Source organism: Protobothrops mucrosquamatus, unplaced genomic scaffold (genome assembly GCF_001527695.2).
Source record: "Protobothrops mucrosquamatus isolate PMUCROS unplaced genomic scaffold, P.Mucros_1.0 scaffold_307, whole genome shotgun sequence".
In the NCBI taxonomy this organism is placed as follows: Eukaryota; Metazoa; Chordata; class Lepidosauria; order Squamata; family Viperidae; genus Protobothrops; species Protobothrops mucrosquamatus.
In genome coordinates, this window is record NW_015386383.1 from 392,834 (window position 1) to 417,334 (window position 24,501).

The 24,501-nt window shown below is 38.0% G+C and overlaps 2 protein-coding genes across 3 annotated transcripts in view; one reads left to right on the forward strand and one right to left on the reverse strand.

Annotated features, from left to right (window-relative positions):
* The window catches only part of EXOC5 (exocyst complex component 5), a 24,583-nt gene extending 4,686 nt beyond the window's left edge, over positions 1-19,897 (reverse strand). Inside the window, exons 1-13 of the mRNA XM_015832129.1 lie at positions 19,790-19,897; positions 14,005-14,099; positions 12,864-13,011; positions 11,749-11,943; positions 10,309-10,373; positions 7,266-7,294; positions 7,049-7,158; positions 5,777-5,821; positions 5,351-5,491; positions 4,271-4,353; positions 2,783-2,992; positions 1,168-1,315; positions 389-497 (exon numbers count right to left, since the gene is read on the reverse strand). Of these exons, the coding sequence (XP_015687615.1) occupies positions 389-497; positions 1,168-1,315; positions 2,783-2,992; positions 4,271-4,353; positions 5,351-5,491; positions 5,777-5,821; positions 7,049-7,158; positions 7,266-7,294; positions 10,309-10,373; positions 11,749-11,943; positions 12,864-13,011; positions 14,005-14,099; positions 19,790-19,897 (1,486 nt within the window). The remainder of the gene's footprint in view (positions 1-388; positions 498-1,167; positions 1,316-2,782; positions 2,993-4,270; positions 4,354-5,350; positions 5,492-5,776; positions 5,822-7,048; positions 7,159-7,265; positions 7,295-10,308; positions 10,374-11,748; positions 11,944-12,863; positions 13,012-14,004; positions 14,100-19,789) is intronic.
* Positions 19,898-21,244: 1,347 nt separating this feature from the next.
* The window catches only part of AP5M1 (adaptor related protein complex 5 subunit mu 1), a 21,951-nt gene continuing 18,694 nt past the window's right edge, over positions 21,245-24,501 (forward strand). For both annotated transcript variants that reach the window (XM_015832133.1, XM_015832132.1), the window contains exons 1-2: positions 21,245-21,415; positions 23,559-24,204. In XM_015832133.1, coding sequence (XP_015687619.1) covers positions 21,348-21,415; positions 23,559-24,204 — 714 coding nt within the window. In that variant the 5' untranslated portion in view covers positions 21,245-21,347. The remainder of the gene's footprint in view (positions 21,416-23,558; positions 24,205-24,501) is intronic.

Sequence of the window (24,501 nt, forward strand, 5' to 3'; positions counted from 1 at the left end):
ACATCTTTTTTACATCGTGGTGACCAAAACTGGATGCAGTATTCCAAGTGTGGCCTTACCAAGGCATTGTAAAGTGGTATTAATACTTCACGTGATCTTGATTCTATCCCTCTGTTAATGCAGCCTAGCACTGTGTTGGCTTTTTTGGCAGCTGCAGCACACTGCTGGCTCATATTTAAATGATTGTCCACTAGGACTCAGAGATCCCTTTCACAGTTACTACTATTGAGCAAGGTAACCCCTATACTATACCTGTACATTTGGTTTTTCTTGCCTGAATGTAGAACCTTACTTTTAATTAAACCTTACTTTTAAATAAATTTACTTCAACCAATCATCATACTTATCAACTAATTTATCCTGCAATGTAAAACAGAAATAGACTTACCAGCCAGCCCAGTTTCCACAGCATAATCAATATGCTCAATACACAAGAAATCCACAAGCAAAGAGAAAATCCTGAAAGCATTCTTTGGCAAATCAGAAGGATCTGAAAGCTTTAAAAATGAAAAACATCAACTTCAGCCTCTTTCTAGCGAGAATAGGTTAGAAATCATTTGCATATATTTATATGACTACTTTCAAATAAGTATCATTCTGGAAAAATAGGTCAACATTCACATATCAGATTCTTGCTAGTGATTATCTAAAGTCGTTTCCAGCTCTTGTGTTAGATATATCTCAACATGTAGACAAGTTGAGATATATCTAATAAGCCTCAAATACTGCTTTTTCTTATACTTTTCTTGTTCTGGACAATTTATTGTTCCTCTCTTGTTCATCTGATTTTCAGAAACAGGTGTTATTTTATCTTCGAAATATGTTAAGACCATTTAAAATGCTGGAGTGTCTAAATTTCAAAATGACCTTTGGAATCCAGACTCAACCTATATAAAACAAAGAGGATGCAGGGATATTGTGGGGACCTTAATAGTAAGCAGCAATTTCCTGCAATGTTATTCAGGACCTTCAATTTCCCTAAAAGGTATGATATTCATGAAATAATCTGTTACTTTTTCTACTTAAATTAACTTATAAAGATAGCATAAAACAAGATAATACAATTATTTTAGCAGCTGATTTACAGTTAACCAATAACGGTTTATTGTTTACATGAGTATTCTAATATGTAATAGCTAGAAAGCTTTGTATTATGCATATACACACCCTATGACATCTTTCAAAAGCTTGCTTAGTTTCTTGTAATAAATTAACCACAACATCCTGGGACAAGAAAGTTTCACCATGGGTATCAATGCTTGGGCCTAAAGGCAGGTTGGTTCGCTGTCGTATTCTCTCTTTGAGGTCTTGAATGCTAAAAAAGAATTACCCCAAATAAAATTATTCACTGAAGTTAGAATTTGCTCTGATTAATTTTTCAAGTATTATCAACTACAAATTTACATATTAAATGGAAGAAACAAATACCCTTCCACTGAGGGGAAAAGTCTTCTTTTTTATAAAGTGACATTATTTGACATATACCTCCTTTAAAAAAAAACAGCCATTTTTTTTCTGTGATGCATCAAAATCCACAATACTGATCAAGAGCACCCTCTACAGCTGGAGACATACAGATGTTCATAAGAAAATTCAGTATGTTATGGCAGAATCAAAGACATTCATGAATAGATAAGTGCTAAAAATGGGCAACTTTTTTAAAATATGTTTATATATGGGAACACATACAATGCCTTTTCAATTAACAAAGCAGTTGTAACTTTTTCCAGGCTCACATAGCAGTTTCAGAAGCTGATCCTAATTGTGCAGGTTTAGTAAAAGACACAATTCTAATAGAGATGCTTTGTATGCATTCTGTTAAATCACCATCTTTTCTATGACAAAAAAGCATCGCAGGAATGTGGAAATTCATTTCCACTGACATATTAATTGCTGGATAAAATCTGTACCTGCAATGTATATAAAATAGTTTGCATTTTAAAAGGCTGTATGGCGTGGTTAAGCTATAATAGCTAATTTGCCAATGTATTAAAGATTTTATTGATTTCTTGTTGCCTTTTCTAAGAATTTTTAGAAGAAGCAAAATAGAAACCTTCAAAGAGACTACACTGTTATCCCTGTAAGGACATTTATGGTCATATCAGAGATCATTGCATATTTTCAGACTGGTTTTGTAACTGATGTTTTCAAAGAAGTTTTTTAAAAAAGATGGAAAGAGTTCACTGATTTTTTTTGTACCAGAGATGTCAACTTCTAAGATACCTTAAAAGATATACCCTTGTTACAAGACTCTTTAGTACCATAAGACAAAATTATATCAGCAATGCAATCTTTATTACATTAAAAAGTTAATGAATTGATAAAGTATCTACCAAAATATGGCAAGCAACAGAAGAAGAATCAGTAAAATATCTAACCAAACTATGCCAAGAAATCTGGAAAATAACACAGGGCCCAACAGACCGGAAAAGGTCAGTCTATATAACTATATGAAGGGAGATTTAACTAACTAATATCCTTAATTTATGTCGTAGCAAAATAATGCTTAAGATCATCCAACACCGATTAAAGTCCAACATGGAAAAAGAAATGCCTGATGACATCAGCTTGATGGCACATAATCAGTAATTGTCATTATACAATTAAACCATTATTAACATTAGCATTACGCAAATGTTTTAAACAAAGTATACATACTTAAAGAAGTTTGACTAGTAATAATGGTAAAGATTTGACTCTTGATATATAAAGAAGTTTATATATACTGCAAATTTTACAAGTATATAAGACAACAACAATAAGATTAAAAAGTAGTACTTACCCTCCACTTCCAATAGCTCTCTTCTGGTGGTTTTTGGAATCATAATAGCGCTGCAGAATCATGGAGCTCCTGCTTCTCAAATAACCAATTTCCACCTCAATGTAATTCTCCAAGTAAGAAACAAAGATGGATTTGATAAGCTTAGACAGGAAAGTCTGCTTATCAGTGCCCAAGTTAAACTCCATCAATTTGTTTGAAAGATTAGTAGTCCTTTATGTTAAGGCCAGGAGCAAGAGAAGAAAACAATGTAGTTGCAGGAGGTAAAATACAGGTATAACATCTATAAATGTTCACTTCTTAGGGGGCACAGTAAGGAGTCAGAATGCACCTAGCCCTATTATAAAAGTAGGCAGACCTCAAGCCTATTTTATCTAGAACCCCAAGATCCAGCAGCTGGAGCTTAGAGCAAAAGACAAACGCTTAAAATTAAAGAATTCTCAGCCCAGGAATTTGTTTTGATTATGAGAAATGAACACAGCTCATAGTCCTTTCACACAAAAACAACTACAATTCCCTTCTGTAAAGTAATTGAGGGTGGGAGCGGGGGCTGTCATTTTGTTACAGCTATTGTTAAAACAACTGGAAGTCAGAAATCCTTGCTGACCTACTGGAAATCACCCAGAGATCTACCAGTAAGCAAACATGAACCTTAACAGTTCATTGAATTAGAGATTACTAGAAAATCTCCCTAATAAGAACAAGAGATCTTTAATTAGTCTTTTTTACATTCCCTTACGGAATGCCAAAACCAATTCTTCCCAACTGACTTGTATTTGTCTCACATAAGAATAGCCCATGCTATTCAAGCAGTTTCCCGCACTCTGGCACTCCAACCCTGGACTGATTTAACACAAAGGTTAGCACTTCATCAGCAGGCAGGCAACAAACTTTCATGTCGGAAATGGGAATAAAGGCAGGTTTTACACAAAATGTTAGGCCATAATGTGCTTTGTTTCTAGCTTAGCATAACTTCAAGCCCATACAAATCAGTTTACTTTTTGGAAAGAAATCATAATTTGAACACATAGTTTACTGTTGATTTATGAATACGGGCTTGCTTTCATGTCTTTTTCTGATATCTCAACCCAGAACCTATTCCTGGGGTTTTTTTTATGCTCATCTGAACTATTTTGAGTACGAGAAAGAGTATTAAGAAATGAAACCAGAGATGATGGCTGATAATTAATGATTAATTTGATGATGTGTAAAAATAATTCCATCACGATCCTGCTTTAAAAAAACCTTATGATTAAAGCAAATTCTACCTTAGTATTATGCACATACAGAGCGATCATTTTCACTCCAGCTTCCCCATGCTACTATATAAACTAATGCAAAAAGAAAATAATATTCAGCACAAAGACACGTCCGGAGTTTCAAAAAAAGACACCATCTACACAGAAACTGCAGAAGGACAAATCAAATGAGAAGACCATATCTGGGCTTCTTATAGCTTTATTTTTTTAAGTTATTTAAAATAAAACCAACCTTGTGTACAGGTCATAAAGTGTCTGGAGATATTGCTCTGCATCTGATTTCTTATGTTCTTCTAACTGTTCTTTTATATAACCCTGTGAAAATAAAGGCCAATATTCTATTATTTCCTTTCCATTAAGAATACAAGTTCCTAATATATTCAATGCAGTTTAATTCAGTTATGAAATTTCCATCACAATCAGCGGCAACATTACAATGCGCCCATTTGCAGCACATTTCTGCGTCGTTTGAATTTTGTCTTTTCACTGTAACCTAACCATTGTTAGCCTCTTTTGTTCCAAAGCCTGGGCAGGAAAGAGGGAGAACAAAAAAGAAAACAAATATAGACATTCTGATACCCTTTGCATTATTTTCACCAGATGTACAGTATGGACTTCATATTAAACAAATCGTTTTCATTCATTACAAAAGAAATACCACTGTTTTGACATGCTGTTCTCTAATTTTAAGGCAGAGCATCATCAGAAGCACTAGGTTTCAGTTTTCTCATGCATTCTTTTTCCTTCCCTATGCTTATAGATATAGCTAGACAGAAAATCCAAGAATCTAAACATAAAGCAAAACATCTCCTAGGCAGAGGAGTAACAGGAAATAAAACTAAGTATAAGCAACAATCAAAAGAAGCGTCTCAAGATCCTTAGATAGTTGTCTGAAATAGCATTCAGTTTTAAATACAAAATATTCCAGTCTTCTCCTAATCATGCCCTTAAAGATCCTCTGCCATAAGCGACTGCCCATGTACAACTGGGAATCACACATCCAAGACTGGAAAATTTAACAAAAGCTTGAATCAAGAGAAAGCATGCATGTACAAAGGACCAGACATGTACAGCAATCTAATGTTTTCCAGGTATCTGGGACTTCAACTCCCATAATTCCAAGTCATCATGTTCACTATCAGACAATGTCCATGTCAAATGGAAATAAATGTTTTGGGAAAGACTGGCAAGGCTACCCATCATACATAATGCATTCTTGCCAACTGGTACAAGTAAAGTTATGTTTCCCCCCCAAAAAGTTATTATATTGGCAAGTAGCTTTTTAAAAAAAATAGGAACGCATGTAAGTTACCTGAAGTCTAATTTCAAAGATATTCTGAATAAGTTTGGCCATTACAGTCTCTGGACTACTGAATATATCTCCAACTTGTTTGTTCACATTCTGGCACAGAATGGCTGTATCTTCAAAAATATCAATTCTCAAATAGGCACCCTGAATCACAGAAAAATTAGAAGAGAGTTTCTACATTAAAATATTTATATCTATTGTATAGATCAGTCGTTCTCAACTTTTCTTCACCAGGGACCCCCTTTTGTGGCAATGGACCACGCCCCCCCAAGACTTAAGATTTAAATCATAAACATTTCTTCTGTTGTCACCCTCTGTGACAACATTGCAGCCCCGCAGGGGTACGCAGACCACAGGTTGAGAACCACTGGTGTGTGTATACACACACACACACACACACACAACGTAATATTTAACCCAAACCCTTACCTCTTGGCACTGTTTTATATACACATCAACACAGTGGGAATAGCCCTATGGGAGAAAAAAAGATTCTGGAATGTAGTTAAATGTTCACTGTAGTTATTGTTTGAAATTAATTTAAAAAATAGGTAGAGAATTTCTACTTTTCTGGCTTTTTCTTTCTTTTTTTAGTCTCTTGGATGACAACAGAGCCAACTAAAATAACAGTTGTCGTCATAAAGTGAAACCTTTTATCTACTATCCATGTTACTGTATTTAATTTCCCCAATTCAATAGCTTCTCAGAGCCATTGTCTCCTGAGATGAATCAATAGCAATGGACCAGTTGCTATTCATTCCGGATGAGAATTTTAATACAGTGTTCAGGAATACCAAACTTTGTCACCTTGTGATATATAAGATCAGAATAAAAAAAGGTAAAGGAGTCCCTGCGGATTTTACTGCATTGCTGACTATAGGGAGCAGAGCTCATCTCCACTTTAAATCCATTGAACCAGCACTATCCAAAGAAATTTCCAGGATCATGTGGCCAGCATAATGTCACGGAGCGTTGTTATTTTCCCACCAAAGTGGTACCTATTTATCTACTTGCATTCGTACACTTTCCAACTGCTAGGCGGGTGGGAGCTGGGGCGAGGACAGGAGCTCACCTCATCGCATGGAGGTCGGGTCTCAAACCTGAGATGCCAGCTTTCCAGCTGACAAGCTCAGCAGCTTAACCACTGAGCCACCACGCCACCCAGAATCAAAATATACTACTAAATATCCTTATTGCTCCTAATCCCACTTAGCCGTAGTCACTGAGCTGTTACACAAGCACTTATAAACACATGCAAAATAGGCTCAGTTTGAGTAGCATAGAAGGAAATTTCCACCTTTGTCTATAAAAGCTATCAGTCTGAACCTGCACACAAATGTCTGATTCAAACAGTTTCTATCAACAGAGACATAGCGAAGAGATTGATTGTTAGAGGAAGGTTTTTTTTAGAAAGACAGTCCAAATTTCATACCGATGCTAGAAAGGAATTAATGAAGAAATAATCCAACAGTCATCCCTGCAGTGACAAAAGAAAGTACTATTCCTGGTATAAAAAAGGTTCACTAGACTACAAACAATCAATAGGGACTAAATATTTTGGTGTGTTAATGGCTGCACAGTTTTACTGGAAAAAATGGCATCACGAGTTTCAATATAAACATAGGTTTATCAGAATTAAATACTACAGAAGAGATTCTGTAAATATGTATAACATTACAGCCTTGGGGACAGACTTCTTACCTTAAAATGTAGCAAAACTGCAGTTACTTCTCTCATCCTATAGATTTGCCCCCTTCTTTGTGCATTGGTAAACTCTTGGATTAGTTGGCACTCTAAGTCATGGTACTTACCTGAGTTCAAGGAAGAAGATAAAGGAAATAAAATAACACGTCAGAGTTGATTAAGTGGCAGCAGCAGAATTATTTTTTTTTTAAAAAATTAAAAGATACACTCTTACTTGCTATTTTAGATTTTACTTCAGAAAACCTGTGAAAGAAACAAAAGAATGAATAAAACTCATGCCTTAGGATTTCAATTTTCCAACCATGAGACATTTATGCAGTGTGCCTTTTAGATGCAATGCTTCTATTTTAGCTAACACCAAGAACAAAGCAAAACGCTTTTTGAAAAATTAATGCATGAATGCCATGATCATTTATACCATGTAATTACATGCTTACAGAAAATAAGATTAAGGGCAACTCGCTGTCAAGTTGTACTTGGTGGCAACCATAGGTACTTTGAGCTAGCATATGAAATATACAATGAGGAGCAGGTAAACCTGTTGTGTGTGAGTTGGGTGGCCATATAAATTTGTTTAATAAATAGAAATAAAATAAACCAGTGCGCTGCACTGGTCCCAGGAAAACACCTTCCAATTATTACCAAACCGGGGACTCACAAGAGAAGCCAAGTCAATAGTGCTAAGATTCAAGTCTCCAAGTGTACAATCCTAATAGCAGCAAAACTTGTCTTACTTTTGCAAATAAATATGAATATATACATTGGTGATACTGCTGATAGATGCATAAGAATTGCAGATATTTTTAAAAGATCTCACTGATGTAAACTAAATTTAGCTATATTGCCTTTTCTTTTTCTATGATGGTAATTTATTTTCCTTATTTACTTCCTTTTTGAGGTTTGCTTATTACCTATCCCAAAAGAACATATCAAGCTTTCCTATATTCCTATCCAATGCAGCTCTCTTTTATGTCTATTTCATTTAACACATTCTGAGGTTTTTCTTTTACTACCAACCTCAGTTACACACTATAGTTTGAGGAGGGCAGTATTAGAAAGCAGTATTGCAAGCTGACTTTGCTCACTGTCAGGAGTTCAATCCTGACTGGCTCAAGGTTGACTCAGACTTCCATCCTTTCCGAGGTTGGTAAAATGAGGTCCCAGATTGTTGGGGGCAATATGGTGAATCTGTAAACCGTTTAGAGAGTGCTGGTAAAGCACTATGGAGCAGTATATAAGTGCTATTGCTATTTTAAGGCTACGATCCAAACAGAATGATGGAAAAGCTCCCTTAATAAACAGAAATAGAAGAAATTTCCTAGTAAGAAATAAATGAATACACCCAAATATGTGGAAAACAAACACTAACTGCAGGAAGAATGCTGCATTCTTTCTCATCCTCAAGAACAGCCATAGGTATACAGAAACAAAAGTGACAGACACAGATTGGAAGACAAGGCTGAACTCCCTCTCCACTTAATCATAGTTTATCAGCATAGTTTACCTTGCAAGATTCTAGTGAAGATAAAAATAACATTTTCTAGATCCATTTCACTAGACTCTAGTCTAGAGCTTCAAATTTTGCACAGGAACCAAAACTGCTCTGGGAAGCCAATAGAATTATTTTTTTGGCTAAAACCCCACGCACCCACTCAAAATCCTCCATATGATCCCTCCAGAAGGTGGTGCTGACTGCTTATTCCTCTGATTTATAAAATGTATGCTACAAAGTTCTGTATTTTATTTCATATTCTAATTAATGAAAAGCCATATGGGAAACCACTGAAAATATGGACATAGCCAGGTGATACTAACTAGATGAAACAAAGTATCTGCCCAGTTGAGTAGTAAGTCAACCTGTTCTGAAAGAGGCTGTACTCTTCTTAAAGGAAAGATGGACCATCCTTTTTGCAACTCAAATTTCCAGCTTTAAAAAATATATATTATTTACAGAAATTGTGGCCATAAGCACATAGCAGAAACAAAACAAAGTTTTATAAGTGGATTCTACCACTTTAAGCAAGATGATTGAGAGGTTACTGTTCAAGATATGCTAAGTTTATTTGAAGTTTTAGCACATTTTATTTGTTTCGTTTATTTGTTTTGAGTTTGGCTAGTCTAAAGAAAAGAAGAAATGGGGGTGACATGATAGCAGTATTCCAGTATTTGAGGGATTGCCACAAAGAAGAGGGGGTCAAATTATTCTCCAAAGCACCAGAGGGCAGGACAAGAAACAATGTTTGGAAACTAATCAAAGAGAGAAGCAAAGTGCTGGCACTAAAGCTTTAAGTGGCTTGGCCGTAGGTCACCTGAAGCAGTGGCTTCTGCCAAACAAATCTAACAGTTACTAAGACCAGCTCCTGAAGGCTTGTGAATAAAGTAAAAGAGGGTGGCTACTGGATAGAAGATTTTGCAGTGGTGAAGTTGGATACGGAAGCCCTCCCCAGTGATTCTAGCGCTTTCAAATGAAGATATATTTTTTTCTAATCCTTAATCCACCAATTCTCAAAATAAGGTCTGGAGATCCCCGGGGATTCCAAGACCCTTTCGGAGGGTCCACAGTCAAATCAATAAATATTTTTAAATGTCTCAGTTTTAATTTTTAACAGAGTAGATATCCATGTTTATAACCCACATAAATCAAAGCTCTTTGGACTCCTCAATCATTTTTAAGAATATAAAAGAGTTTTGAAACCAAAATATTTGAGAACTGCTGTCCTAAGCTTTTTATTCTAACAACACTCAGAATGTGTTTTAGATCCTTGCATGGCTGTTGGTTTATCTTCAATTTATTTTTTTAGTAATTTTACTTATATTTTATATTTTTTAAAAAAACTATTCAGAGAACTTCAACAGCTGAGTGGTATAAAATACATTAAATAAATCTATAAACAAATATGTTTAAAAGATTTTTAAATATCATGGATCTTTGTAAAATGTGCCTCTTATGTTTTAAGTCAGGCTGCAAACCTACAGACATCTACCTAGGAATAAATCCCACTGCATATACTGGAGCTTCCTTTTCAAGGAATGGGCAGAGAATTGCACTATAAACCACTCAATTGTTTCCACCTCTCATAGAATTAATATTAAACATTAGTGGGCTATTGACCTATTATTATTATTATTATTATTATTATTATTATTATACTATTGAGTTTCACTTCCCCCAAAATGTTAGTAGAAAGAATCAATTAAAATCTAGCTTGGTACAAACACAAATCAAAGATAACTTATAGCTATCAGTCACACTTCACCTTTCAAAAGGTAATTCCTGTGCTATCAGATGCAGCTTCTGGATAATATCAGCTGCCTCTTCAATCTATAAGGAAAAGACATAAATTTACTATGAGAGAGATCTATATCTGAGATCATTTGTTCTCTGTACTCAATGTCTTCCTTGTCTTCAATGCCACTTACTTGTAAAAATCAGAAATATTTGGAGAGGTATTCCACAACGCATTTTTAGCATGTTCTTTCCTGCCCCAAAGAGGCAGTGATGGCCCATTCTTAAAGAAACCCTCTCTTACCTTGTAACAGCTGGCAACTATCTGCCAGTCTCACAAATTCTACTAGTGGCTAAGCTGATTGAGAAAGTGGTGTCCTCATAACCCTAAGACATCTGTAGAATGTCTTATTATTTGGAGTTATTTCAGTCAGGCTTTCATTTGGAATGAAGAACTGAGACTATTTTGATTACTGTGATAATAACCTACACTAGGAACTTGATTTGGGAGTGTGCCTCTACTAGTTCAGCAGCTTTCCGTATGAATTATAAAAAGCCTTGTAAGATCTGGCAAGAAAAGCAAGACATGCAAAATAACTGGGTCAGAGAGATCATTGGGAAATATTTTCCCAGCTCTGCTGCATTTGGTAGGTTCAAGAAATTTGTCCTGAGCATAAGTGTCCTGAGATTAAGAAAGACGGGGATAAGATATAAGCAATTCACATAGAAAACACATTCTCCTTAAATTCTATTGTGCTGCTGGTTCCTATGCTGTTATTTAAAAGGCTGGGAATAATGGCTTTTTATTAAACCACAGTATCTGAAATAATGCCTCTTCCCATATATACTTAACCATAGCCTAGAATCACCTTCAAGGGCCCTGCTCCAAATGCCCTTCCAGACTGAGATGCAGCAGGTGGCTAGTAGTTGTGCCCATATTTAAAATGGCCAATATTAAAATAATACCCTGGTTTGAAATTGTGCAGTTATATTCACAAGAAAAAAAAATTCTGACATCTGCTAGGTTTTATCAATGCACCTCAGTATTCATTGTATGCCTTAAGAAGAAATCTAAATACACACCCTGAAAATACTTATCTAGACAAAGAGATTTTGTTTGAGAGATTTCTCAAGGATCATGTGTGGAAAAATGTTCATTCACAAGTAGGAAGAATTAGGGCATGATGTTCAGAAGAAGAATATAAGGGATTTCTAAGGCATTCTAAAGGATTACTTCCTTGGCATTCTTTCAAGTTGCTTATGATTTTGCAAATGAAAAAGTGACAGCACTGCCACACTGAGAATAGCTGAATCAGCAGACAAATGAAGTTAATCTGCACTCAAGAACAATGGAGCCTGGACAAGTTGCTCACCGGGGAGTTAAATTGTGGAAAAGTTGTAGCAAGAATTATAATTAGGGCAACTCGGTTGATCATGAGTAACCTCATTCAATCTGGTTGATGGGTCTTACCTTTTCAGGATTGGTGAAAACGTCAGACTTCAGCTCTCCATCTAGAAACTCATTAAAGTATTTCATCAGTTTGTGAGCCTCTACTAGCCGTTGCCTTGGCGTATTTACCCCCTCCAGCAGGTCACCTAGGTGACAGACTTTAGTTGCCACATAGCTGACATGCTCATCTAGTTCTTGGAAATGCTGGAAGGCAACCTGGGAAAAATAGACAAAAAAGTTTGTGTTTTCTATAATGAATGGAAATCAAGTTCTTTAATAACATTCAGTTCAAGTAAAAGCTCAAAAGCCAGTATAAGGGATGATTTAGGACCCAGCCAAACCTCTCCAAAATGTGTAAACACCCACCAAAATTAAAAATCAATTGATGAAAAATAGCATTTTAACTAATTTGAACCAAATTAATTCCATTCAAATAAAATATTTGGAATGGGTCATTACAAAGTTCAGTATGTAGTTTCCATCTAAAATTTAGAATTATATCAAGCTGGCCCCCAAACAAGTTTGAATTTAAATTTCATATATTTGTCCATATTCCAGCAGGGCTAGTTAATAGTTTCAGATATTTCATTTGATGTAATTAAAGCAATTGAAAAGGAATCTCTCCCTATAAGCCAGGGGTGTCAAACTGCTGGCCCAGAGGCCGGACGTGTCACGAGGAAACCATGCCCACCCCATTGCCGGCAATAGGGAAAAAGTTCTGATACGTCACGCAACGTGACGTGATGTCGTGAGTTTGACATGTCTACTATAAGGAAAGGTATAGAGATATCAAGGTATGTTGAGTTGTCATGATCAATAAAGGACAAATATTTCTCAAATTTTGTTTACAGTTAAGTATGCTGGAAACAGGAATTATTAATTAATATATGTACCTAAATTGTTACTGCATTAAATGTTCATGGAATAAAAATAATATCTTTTCATGAAACATGTACAACAGAATTCAGCAGAAAGTTAATACCTAGCTTTAAACCATGATTTTACAAACCACAGCAGCTGGGTTCAAAACACACTTAAACCAAAACCAAATCAACCACATTATGGAGAAGCATAATGTGCAACCTTAGCTATTCTAGGTATAATTTACTGAAGTGAATCAGAACAATGGAAGAAACCTGATTGCTTTTCTGCAGTTCTTGAACTTTCTTGGCAAACTCCTTAGCTTCCCTTTGGACTTGTTGCTCCAATTTTTCCACTCTCCTTTGGATTCGTTCATCCAACAACTTCAACTCATTGATATGATTCACAAATTCGTCTTGCAATCTGATGAGAATAAAGTTTAATAAGATAGTTTTTAACATGCAAATGTTTATCCTTGGTACTAAAATGAGACGTTACAGAACATAAAGTAACGTAAACATCACAAAGACTTTGCAAAATAGCACTGACAAACAGTGCCTTGGGTAGACCACACTTGGAATACTGCATCCAGTTTTGGTCGCCATGATGTAAAAAAGATATTGAAACTCTAGAAATAGTACAGAGAAGAGCAACAAAGATGATTAGGGGACTGGAGGCTAAAACATATGAGGAACGGTTGCTGGAATTAGGAATGTCTAGTCTACTGAATAGAAGGACAAGAGGGTCATGATAGCAGTGTTCCAATATCTCAGGGGCTGCCACAAAGAAGAGGGAGTCAAGCTATTCTCCAAAGCACCTGATACTGGGCAAGAAGCAATGGATGGAAACTAATCAAAGAGAGAACCAACCTAGACTAAGGAGAAATTTCCTGATAGTGAGAACAATCAATCAGTGGAACAACTTGCCTCCAGAAGTTGTGGGTGCTCCAATTGGAAGTTTTTAAGATTGGACAACCATTTGTCTGAAATAGTATAGGGTTTCCTGCCTGAGCAGGGGATTGGACTAGAAGACCTCCAAGGCCCTTTCAACTCTGTTATCCTGTTATGCTTTCTTCTCCTTAATACAAAATTCTATACATGTTATATGCCCCTAATTTATTCCATATGTTTTGCCCATATATATAGTTATATACCAAAGAAATTAATTCACTGAACTTTTGATATCACTTACAGAAACTAAAATGATCTGTTGGTAGGCTGCATAAGATCCATTTGCTCTCCAATCTATGCTTTGAAAAGAAAAACTGTTCCCTTGCTACTTTCTAAGTTATACTGAAAATCTCTTAAGAAGCTTAAGAAGCTTTCTAGATACTTCTTTGAATCTTGGAAATGTGGTCCTATACTAAAGATGGTTAAAGTACAAATTGTATGGCTAGATCATGCAGCTAAGTGTTACCTTTTGGGATCAAAAGCTTCCGTGCCACCTCGAGAGCCTCCACCAGGAGTCCTCCATACCAAGCGTTCAATATACTCATCTGCTACAAAGGGCTCCTAGTCGTACAAGAAAAGAGAGTCTTTTACAAGAAGCTACAGTGGGAAATATAGTCTACATATTATTCACATCTTTAAAAAAAGTTATTCAAATCCTTTTTTCTGCAATCTATATAAATAAAAATGTAAATGTTCGTTTGTTCAAAATCTTAACTCTCCGAAAGTTCTTCACCAATTGCTTTGAAATTTTGACACAACGTTGCGTTCGAATACGCGCGTTTTTATATACCTACTATTATATAAATGTCACACCTGTGACAGGTAAAAACATGCTTTTTTTGAAAAACAGCGCCATCTGTTGGACGTAAAAGCAACACACGCTAACCAGACTGAGCCACAGCAACGCGTGGCCGGGTACAGCTAGTTATGTAATAAGACCAATGGCACTTCTGATATTTGTGCATTTAATCTAAAAACTAAACATTTTAAAAACTTTAAATATTTCATTCAAAGTTTGCATAATTAGCAAGCAACAGTAACAACTGCCAGCCTTCTATACTTCAGGACCTGTCAATAGTTCAGTCTACTAATCCATTCAACAGTGTCATTCCCTAAGGCTAACATGTCATATGGAGGACTTTTCCCACAGAATAGCTCAAAACGATTTTGGATTGGGCAATGGAAGGTGTCTTTTTAAAAATCCTGAATTTATCCTATTACAAGGATCTCAGCAACAGTGAGAAAAACACTCCATCTCATATTTCAGGGATCTGCTCATACAAAGATGGTCTGCCTTAATATAAGGCAGTTTCATGTTCCATAACTTACTTTCACATTTAAAATGTTTGCCTTATAAGTTTACAAGAATACACCTGATAAGAGTAGAGTATAAGTACACATATTCCAGCATCCACATTTTCCAAAAATTACCAGAGGTAAGCTTTTAAGAAGCCAATTCATCAAAGCTGTATTCATGACTCATTTTTGTTCAACATTTTTGTTAAATACACTGTACCAGTTCTTCCACTGTTGTGGCTTTCATCTCACCACTCCCATTTTGCACATTTCCAAACCCCAAACCCTGGTCACCCTCATATTCTACATGACATTTCTGAACTGTAAGTCTTTGGGGAAAGCTATTTGTATTTTTAAATTTTTTAATTTAATTCAAACGTTTAAGTGTACAGAATGCAATAATTATACAGACCTATTGATAGAACACTTTAATGATAACTTTATTAAAATGTTTGAATATAAAATTATTACAATGTTGGTACTAATTTCATTTGAGGGGAAAAAAGACGAGCAGACTTTTTGCTTATTTTTTAAATCTAACATTAAAATCTAATTTATTAGGAGGTGGGCTTTAAAAAAAAACACTAAGAAAAATAAGCTTTTCTGAATCAAAAATATTTAGAGACTGATCACATTTAGGTATTCTAAAACACCAGTGAACATTTGATCTCTTGTTCAGAGAGCAAAGGCTGTCTTTTGAATTAACTCATGTAAATTAACTTGCATGGTAAAAACCAGTACATCTACATTCTTTTCCTCTAATCTGGGAAGCTGTTGAACTTGAACTTCCAAAGAATTCTACCAGAAGTGATATGGGAATCTATTACATTGAAATGTTTGAAGCTACATAACAGTACAAGGTAATTTACTCGACACTAGATACTATGGATTACCTTTCTCCAAGTCCCTCATTTCTGGACAAAGATAGTATGGCTGTAGTTGATGTTTTTGTAGCTTCTTAATTGGAATTTTGTAATATGTAAACTTTTTTTTTGCAGGTTTACTTATTATTTTTAATTTCTTACACAAAATGAAATAGTACTGTACTAACTGGTATTTCTGGATTGTCACAAAGATCTCTTGCCAGTATAAAATAGATCTGACAAATTGAAAAGTCTACCATCTGCATTCTAAAATTACAAATAAACAATGGAAATCTTCATGAAGCAGAAGGCTAGGAAAAGGATTTTCCCAATTGCAATCTTCAAAAAGTAGAACACATGCTCCACAAAACAATGTTATGGCAACTAATCTTAATTCACTTTTAATGCAATGTGGTGGGTTTCTTGTTGTTGTTTTAAAAAAAAAGGCTGGCCATTTCAACAGGTTTTAAAACATGGCTTTATAGCTTGCTAGATTTTATGGATTCCCTGTTATCTATTCCTGGCTGCTTCTTCTGGGATATTGATTCTTTTGATTTTATTGTGTCTTCCTGAAATACTTCCAGCAGTCCTGTATGTAATAGTTAGCTTTTGTTATTAAGTGAGGATTATTTTAACTATGCCTTTTGAATAATATGAATGGTTCACACATAATACTAAGTGAAAATGAAGGAGTCCTGTGTTACACATCATGCTAAAAAAATCAGGTATTACATGAATTCAGTCAATGAGTTCAATGGAATTTACTTTCCAGTAAATCAGATGCAGCAGGAGGAAGGATTGTGACTTTTCAATGAAGGGACATTTATATAATTTTATTTTAAAAAAATATATTGAAGACTAATTTTGAATTGTCCATGTTTTGGCACGAGCTAAGATTGTAGAATCATTTTCAACCGAGGCTTTATTTTCCAGGGCATGCCTCCTTCCCTATATATACCCTTTATATACCTTACTAACATCATTCTAAACATAACTTTATAGACATGCTCATTCTGGTTTTTTTTTTCATGGAAGCAAACAAGGCCAGAAAAATAAAGCCCCAGGTAACTCTTGTTCCTAAAGTAAATTCAAAGCCCACTTTGCTCCTATTACATGCCCAGAGAAGTTTGCATTGCCAGTTTTTTTTACAGAGCAGAGTGCTATGTCTGAATAATTGTAATTTAAGACAATCCTGGAAAATGAATTCCCTTCATACCACGTAAATATTTGCTGTAGATGCAATTATGAAAATAGGAGCCTATAAGACCTTTAATTTAAATATTGATCTGTTACTCCCTTAGTAGCTAGGATTTTAATGAATGATTCTCAGTTCAAAATTCCACAGCTGTGGATTGCTAGAATGCTATGTCACAGAATCAGAATAGCTGATAGAGGTGGAATATTTAATTATCAATATTACTGTGCAAGCTTTCCCTCTCTTAAGAACACCAATTGCAAACAAAATGGAGTTTTGCAGGGAGAAACATTACAGGAATTAAAAATAAGATTATTGTTAAACTATCTTTTCAGATAGCATGACTGTAATGAACACAATTGGAAGCCTATATTCCATCCCCATTCTACTGTACATCTTTAACATCTCTTTCTACACTCATTCCCATTCTGAATTTTATTGCAAATCATTGTTTACAAAATAATCTTGCCTTGCTGCATGACAAGTTGGGATACAATTTATTCCAAATGCTTTTATGCTACAAGGTTTACAATCAATAGCAATACAGTAAACAAAAATACCCAAAGTATTAAAATATCTAAAATAATTTAGGGGAGGGGAGCTCCTGCATAAAAGGTTTACACCTCCAGGTCCCTTTTGTTACACCTCTAAAGGAATGGGGACTCTATTGAAACCCAAGCAGTCTCAGGCAAAGGCACTTCAGTCTCACTCATCCAGAGTTCAATAATACATGCCACATCTACCCTTTTATTCTCAATCAAGCCACAACTGATGGTCTTAATAAAGGCACACCTAGCAGTTAAGAGCATCAACCTGGCACTAGGTCCCCAGAAATCCAGTTGCCTAATTCTCAAGTGTGATCAGGAGGCTGAAAGAGGGGATTGGTCTCAAATTTCCCAATCCCTCACCCTTGGAACAGCTTGCCCATTGCCTGCAATTACCTCTCTCTGATTATCACTATCCTGATGGTCTTCTTCAGACATCTCTTCACTCCAATCACACTGGGGAACTTTAAGCACTAAGAACTCCCAGTAACTCCTATTGCCTCCTACTCTTCTTCAATTCCACCCTTCTCGTTTCTTTCCTATCCTCCCATTTGCTCCTTTTCTGGGCAGCAAGTTAAGTGACTGCCCACATTTTTCTCATTTGCTCCACTCACCTGGGCAATGGTTAGTGACTGCCCATGCTTCCAATCATCCTGTCCTCTCTCCCAGGTCTTCTACTACCCCACCCTATTATTAATTAAAACACACCCCTCAATCTCTATCCTCTCCAACTTTTTTTCCTTCATCCTACTCACTTTCCATTCGCCTTTCTGTAAGTGACTACTTCTCTCCCCCATCTCCCATGGTCTGGGGGAGGGTCTACCGTCACCTCTTCCTACTCAATACGCTCCTTTGCCTGCCGCGCTCCCCTCTTCACTTTTCTTGCCAGCCCCCCCGTTTCCTATGGTTTTTTTTCCCTTTCCTCTTTTCCCCCACCGATCCTGCACAGCCAATACTTCCTAAAGAGCTGGCTCTCGGTTCTCTCGTCTCCCAACCCTCAACCGCTGGATCTCAGGCAATGCACCCGGATACCCCCTTCTTCTAAGCTCCGCTCTCCAAAAACTCCTCCGTTCCAACTTTCCCCATTCTTCATCCCTCATCTTCTCCCTCCGCCACGCTTCTTTCCTCCGGGTCTCTTCGGTTCCAAGTCGCTCCCATCCACGTTTCTCTCTGTGTGTGTGTCTGTCTCTCGCTCTCTCTTTCTGCCCATTGCGCCACGTTCCAGTTCATCTCAGCTCTCCCTCCTCGCTAAGCCATCCTTTGGAGTCTGATGGCGGCCTGTCTGGGCTTCCGCCTTCTCTTCCGGTCTCCAGTCAAGCATCCATTGGTGTCTCCGGTGGCTGCTGGAATCGGGTCTTGCGGCCTTCGCCGATACACCGCACGGGGTAAATTGTGGCTCGGTGGAAAGTGGCCGCTCGCGGTTTCCCAGCCTGACTCGGCGACCTCCGTGGCTCGTCCCTCCAGCCTCCACCGGGTTTCTTAGGTCTCGTCCTGCCTCTTCTGTTTCCACCGCTTCTCTTGCATCACCTTCAATTCACACAACCCCATTCTCTTTCCCGCCCTCCAGCCTTCCAATCCCCGGGGTGCTTCGTTCTTGCACTTGCGAAGGGCCCTTTTCCCCTCCTTTCCCAGCAAAGGCACGTCTCTCCCTTTCCTTTCCCCTCCTGAACCCCTGGGCAGACCCTCGCCCCACCAACTCCCTTCCCCCCCCACACCACAGGATGGTCCATCCCCGGGCAAGCGCGAGCAGCCCGTCGAAAGAGCAATTCTACGGGAAGGTGTGAGCCAGAGGCGCTCTCCCTATTGGAAAAAAAAAAAAGTCCACACACACACACACACACCCAGCCACGCCGGTACAGGATTGATTGATTGATTGATTGATTTTATTTATTTATTTATTTATTTATTTATTTATTTATTTATTTGATTGATTGATTGATTGATTGATTGATATCCCGCCCTTCTCCTTACCGGACTCAGGGCGGCTGACAGCCTTATAAAACCAATATTACAATAGATATCAATTTAAAACCAGATTAAAAGGAAATATTTGCAATGGCCTAATAATTAAAATTTCCCTTAAAAACCCCACTAAAATTCCCTAGGCCAATCCCGCTTGTTGGAAAAGCCATGTCTTTAGGGCTTTTAGCTCTCCCGTGACAACTTTTCTGCCACACGCGACTTACTGGCCCCCGCCCTCCTCCGGAGGCAATCACTCCCACCCCCTGCCCCGGGCGAGGGCCGTCGGGTTCTCTCAGGGGCGGCCTCTGCCGTCTCTCCCCCAGCGAGGGTCCTCTTCCCGCAGCAGGGGAGAAAAGGAAGGTGGGCTCCCCATCCCCCGCCAATATTTACCTCAAAGAGCTCGGGCGTGACCGCGGCCAGGGCGCTCCCGTCGCTGTCTCTCTCCCGAATCCGTCCCCTCAGGCCGGCCGGTCGGCGCCCAGCCCAGGCCTCCTCCATTGTCTCTTCCCGCAGGGAGGTTGCTCTAGCTGCCGCGTTCGCCGCTCCCGCGGCGGCGGCAACTTCCAACTCCTCCTCCTTCGGAAACCGACCATAGGCCCCCCCCAAGCGGCCACCGGTGCTGCTCGGCTCGCAGCCGCGGTGAGGCCTGGAAGGTGGCTCCGCCCAGGCGCCTCAGTCAGCTGCTGTCACCGCCACCGCTGTCGCCTCCTCGGCCCTCCGATGCGTCCGCTCTCCGCTCGTGTCGGGGGGAAAGGAGAGAGCCGGCGAAGAGGTTGGGGCTGGAGGCCTCCCCAGATCGTCACCCAGAGAGGAGGGATGGGTGGCGGAAGCGTTTCTGGTTGAGGGGGGGGAACCGAGTTACAGCGGGAGGAGGCCGCGTACTCTGTAAAAGGGGGCTCTGCTTGGTGCAGTTGAGGCCTGTTGGCTCAGGGCAGGGGTAGGCAACCTCGGCTCTTTTATGACTCATGGACTTCAACTCCCAGAATTCCTGAGTCAGCTATGCTGACTCAGGAATTCTGGGAGTTGAAGTCCATGAGTCATAAAAGAGCCGAGGTTGCCTACCCCTGGCTCAGGGGGTTTAAACAAGGAAGCGCTTGATAACTATGACCTGGATGACAGAATCTCCATAGACATGAAGCGATTACCTGTTATGAGGGAAGGCATTTTCGAAGCTCCAATTTAGCCGGGATGCCTTAAGGATTTGGGGGCAGAGTGTGCCTCCTCGGTTTAGGAGACTTGTCTTCTAGAAGAAGGGGGGGGGGAGGAGGAGGCATTGACTAGGGAAAAGGCTTTTTTATGCTGCAAGAGAACCTGCCTTTCCTACTTGGAGAGAAGCCAAGGGAATAATACACTACTGTACGTGGAAGTGAAGCTGGGCTTCTCCCAAAGGCGCTTTTCAAAGAGGCAACTGGACTTTCTGGGGTTGTTTTATTTTGTTTTGGTTTCTTGTTTTTCTTTGAAGAAGCTAGGCTTCTTCCTATTTTGGAGGTCTGCCTGCTATACGAGTCAGTGTGAGTGGGGATCTTTTTCCTAGAGCTGGGGTTTTCAAATTGGGAAGCCCTGCACAAGGAATTGCTGACCTACAAAACGGGGGTGTTTGTTGGGGGATGTAACTCCAGGCATAGAATGGGCTGGGTCTAATTTGGCTGAGGGGGCCTTGTTTCCTTTTGAAAGCCTGTTGTCCAATACACTAAGATTCCCTAATCTGTTTCTCCTAGATTTTTGTGTGGAATTTAATTAATGAAAGAAGTGTGTCCCAATGATGGTGTGATTATGGAAAGGGAGTTTGGTGGAGAATAAGAGACTCCAGTCCTCCCATGCAGAAGCAAGTTGCAGCACTGGAAATGAGAAGGAAGAATATATGAGCCATATCAAACAATGCCCAGAACTGGAACTTTCTTGGCAGTAAAGCAGACAAGGTGATCTTACAGTCTGCTAATTATCAGTGATGGCTCTGAGAGGACTATGGCTCATCAGTCATGAGCAAGAAGTACAAAGCATTGTGCTGTTTTCCAGGTAATATAGTGTATTTCTCTGGTCCAAGCCTGTATAACATTTCTTTTACTGAAAATATTGGCACCTTTTGCTGATTTTTGTATCATTTTCTGTCTATACTATAAAGCAGAACTTGACCCAATAGATAGTTAGTATCCTGCAGTCTTTAGGAAAGAATCTATAATTTAGCTGAGCACATATGCAGACAGTCAGATTCAGTTTTTTATATCCCTAGCTTTGGTATCTCAAGCAAGTAATGAGAATGAAGTGCCTACTACTACATAGAGAGATGCTTTCAGAATATACAAGTTTAGGTTAAGTGGACAAACAGCAATTTTACAACTTTTTTCCTACATAGCCTTCTACAATGCAAATTTACTTTGAATTGCCAATACAAAATAAAAACTTTGAAGATGTCTCAGTGGAATGCAGTATTCTCTGTTATACAACCACCCCAGACAATTTATATGCTGACATTTTTATCATATAAGCTAGGAGGACATTGGGGGAAAGGCCATTTCTAATATATAAATTTAAGCTTGTTTTGGAGCTTTTTTCATTCTTCTCAAGGTTCACTGATAGCTGTAATTCCAAAAGACTGAAATCTGTCATAGAGAAGTGTCTGTACATTATTAATCTGCCTATGATTTTTTGAAAGCGTAGAAGTTAAAATTGGGAACAGACCTTAGATCTTTTGTCTTTCTAGCCCATTGTTATTTATGAAAAGCAATGGCTCTTAAACTTTATTGGGGAAGTGGGGTGGAGAATTGTGAATTGTAACCAGAATTAAATTTATGGTTAATTCTGGTTACATAAGCATAAGCACTAGAAATCTTAAGTTCTTTCCATATGAGTCATTATCTCTGTAGAAATATGATATTTCTACAGAGATAATGACTTGCAGCTTGTACTGTAGATGGGTGGTGACTATGAATTTCTATAACAAATAAGTTGTTCAGCCTTAACCCAGTGGAGTATAATTGTTCTCCTATTCTTTAACAAAGACTGGAGAGGCCAGAATAAGTTCCATATCTGAGCTGCAAATAACTGGTAACCACTGGATGGCAGTAAAGAGAATCAGAAACATAAGCCCTGAAAAAAGGTTTAAATAAAAGAGAAGCATTCACACCACTGCAGAATGGAAAAACTTGTTTATATCTAAACAAGAATATACTCTGCCACCCACAAGCCCTTACTTCTTTCATGTGAATGTTGTAAGAGCTGAAATGAAAAACATAAGGACCATATAGTGTTTCTGAAAAATCTGTACACAAACTGTGATGGTCATTGTTTAGGTTTAGCAATAATTGTGCTCTGCAGTATAGACTCAGGAACACTTCAGGCATCCTTCAGTCAAACTGGGAATTAGAAATAACAAATAGAAATCTTCCACTGTGCCAAGTTCAAATACCAACTCAACATAATACCAATTATTCCCTTTTGTTCGTTCCTACTATACTTTAAAGTTACACTGTCAACTTGACATTTTTGAATTAGATTAATGTTGGGAAAAAAGTCTTGCTTCTGACAAAGGAGTCTTTTAGAAATTATTGTACAATATAGTAGTTAAACCCATTTATTAAAAATATGTTTTTCTGCTCTCCTGGTGATATTACAAGTGTTTGATATTTCTTTCACACTGCATAATGAAATAATTAACTATAGGAGAGATACCAGTGCAGCCAATGATAGTCAACCATTCTGAATGGAGAAACACAAAACATTGTTTCTCAGATAGATAATGCAAGCATTGTGCCTTTATGATTAGCATATCTTGTTGGTAACAGAACTATGAAGAGTCAAGTCTCTGGGTTCTTCAGTTATGGCATCTCAGCAGTCACTAAAGGAGATACATTTGGGGTATGAGTGCTTGTTCAGGTGAAATGAGAGCTGAATACATGAATATAAGAACATAAAAGGCGCAAAAAGTTCATTGTGTCACTGCATAAAATGCTTGCTTTTTAACATGAAAATATGCTGGAGCCAATTTATGATTTGATTTTAGCAAATTAGCCCCAACGTCTATCTGATGTATTTCAAGCTTTATACATGTGGAATAATAACAGATTGATGTGATCTTTTGTACCATATTCCAGATTTGTGCAAGCAGGAAGACAATACAGAATGTTAATATTTCTGCTGTACTTCTATTTCTATCTTGCAGACGTTACCCCACGGTTGAAAAGCGAGCACAGTTTTTCAATGGGCCAAGTTATGTGCCAATACCAGAAGACGGTCCTTTCCTTAAAGCATTACTTTTTGAATTGAGGCTAACAGATGAAGGTCAACACTTTGTGGAATGTAGAGACGGCTGTTCCAGAATCAACAAGACCTCAGTCTATACACTGCAGGTTGAAAGGAAGGATCTCTGGCCTGTAGTGGCTTTCCGGAAGAATGGATTGATTTACGTTGGCCTTCCTTTAGTTGAGCAGTCCCTTATACCACAACCACCTCTCTTCAGTATCAGTGGAATCTCTCAGGCTTTTGACTTCTTGTTGGGGCTCCTGGCTTTTATGAACTCTAATCAGAAGAGTGAAGCAGACAGGAGTACCAAAGTTGCCCAGCTGCCAAGTTTGGTTATGCAGGCCTGTCCTCTGGGGACTCCACTAGATACAAATTTAAATGGTTCATTGGAAAATAGTCACGTTGCTGTAAGTAGTCACACTCAGAAACCACCAGCTTGGAGAAGCAACACGTACAAGGGAAAGCCTCAAGTTAATATCTGTATCGTTGAAAAAGTCAAATCTGTCCAGTATGACCAAAGGGATGTGGCAGACATGTGGCAAGTTTATGGAACTATAACATGCAAGGTGAGATGATTCCTATTGCAAATCTCTATAACCTATTTGACACATGGATGCATCTGGAAGAGCAATAGTTCAGCTCATCTTGGTGTGTTAAGAAGCTGAACTTAATATTTTTAATGCTTCAGCATGTCAAAGGAAAGATATTGAGGGTTTTTTAGACTCAGTTCATTCTAGTAAATTAAACTAGAATGAAAACCTCACTTTACAGTTATGCTCTTGCATATCTTGCTCTTAGTTTTGCTGGTAATAGGACAAGCTGCTAAAATTTTATCAATTTTGCATATATATATATATATATAT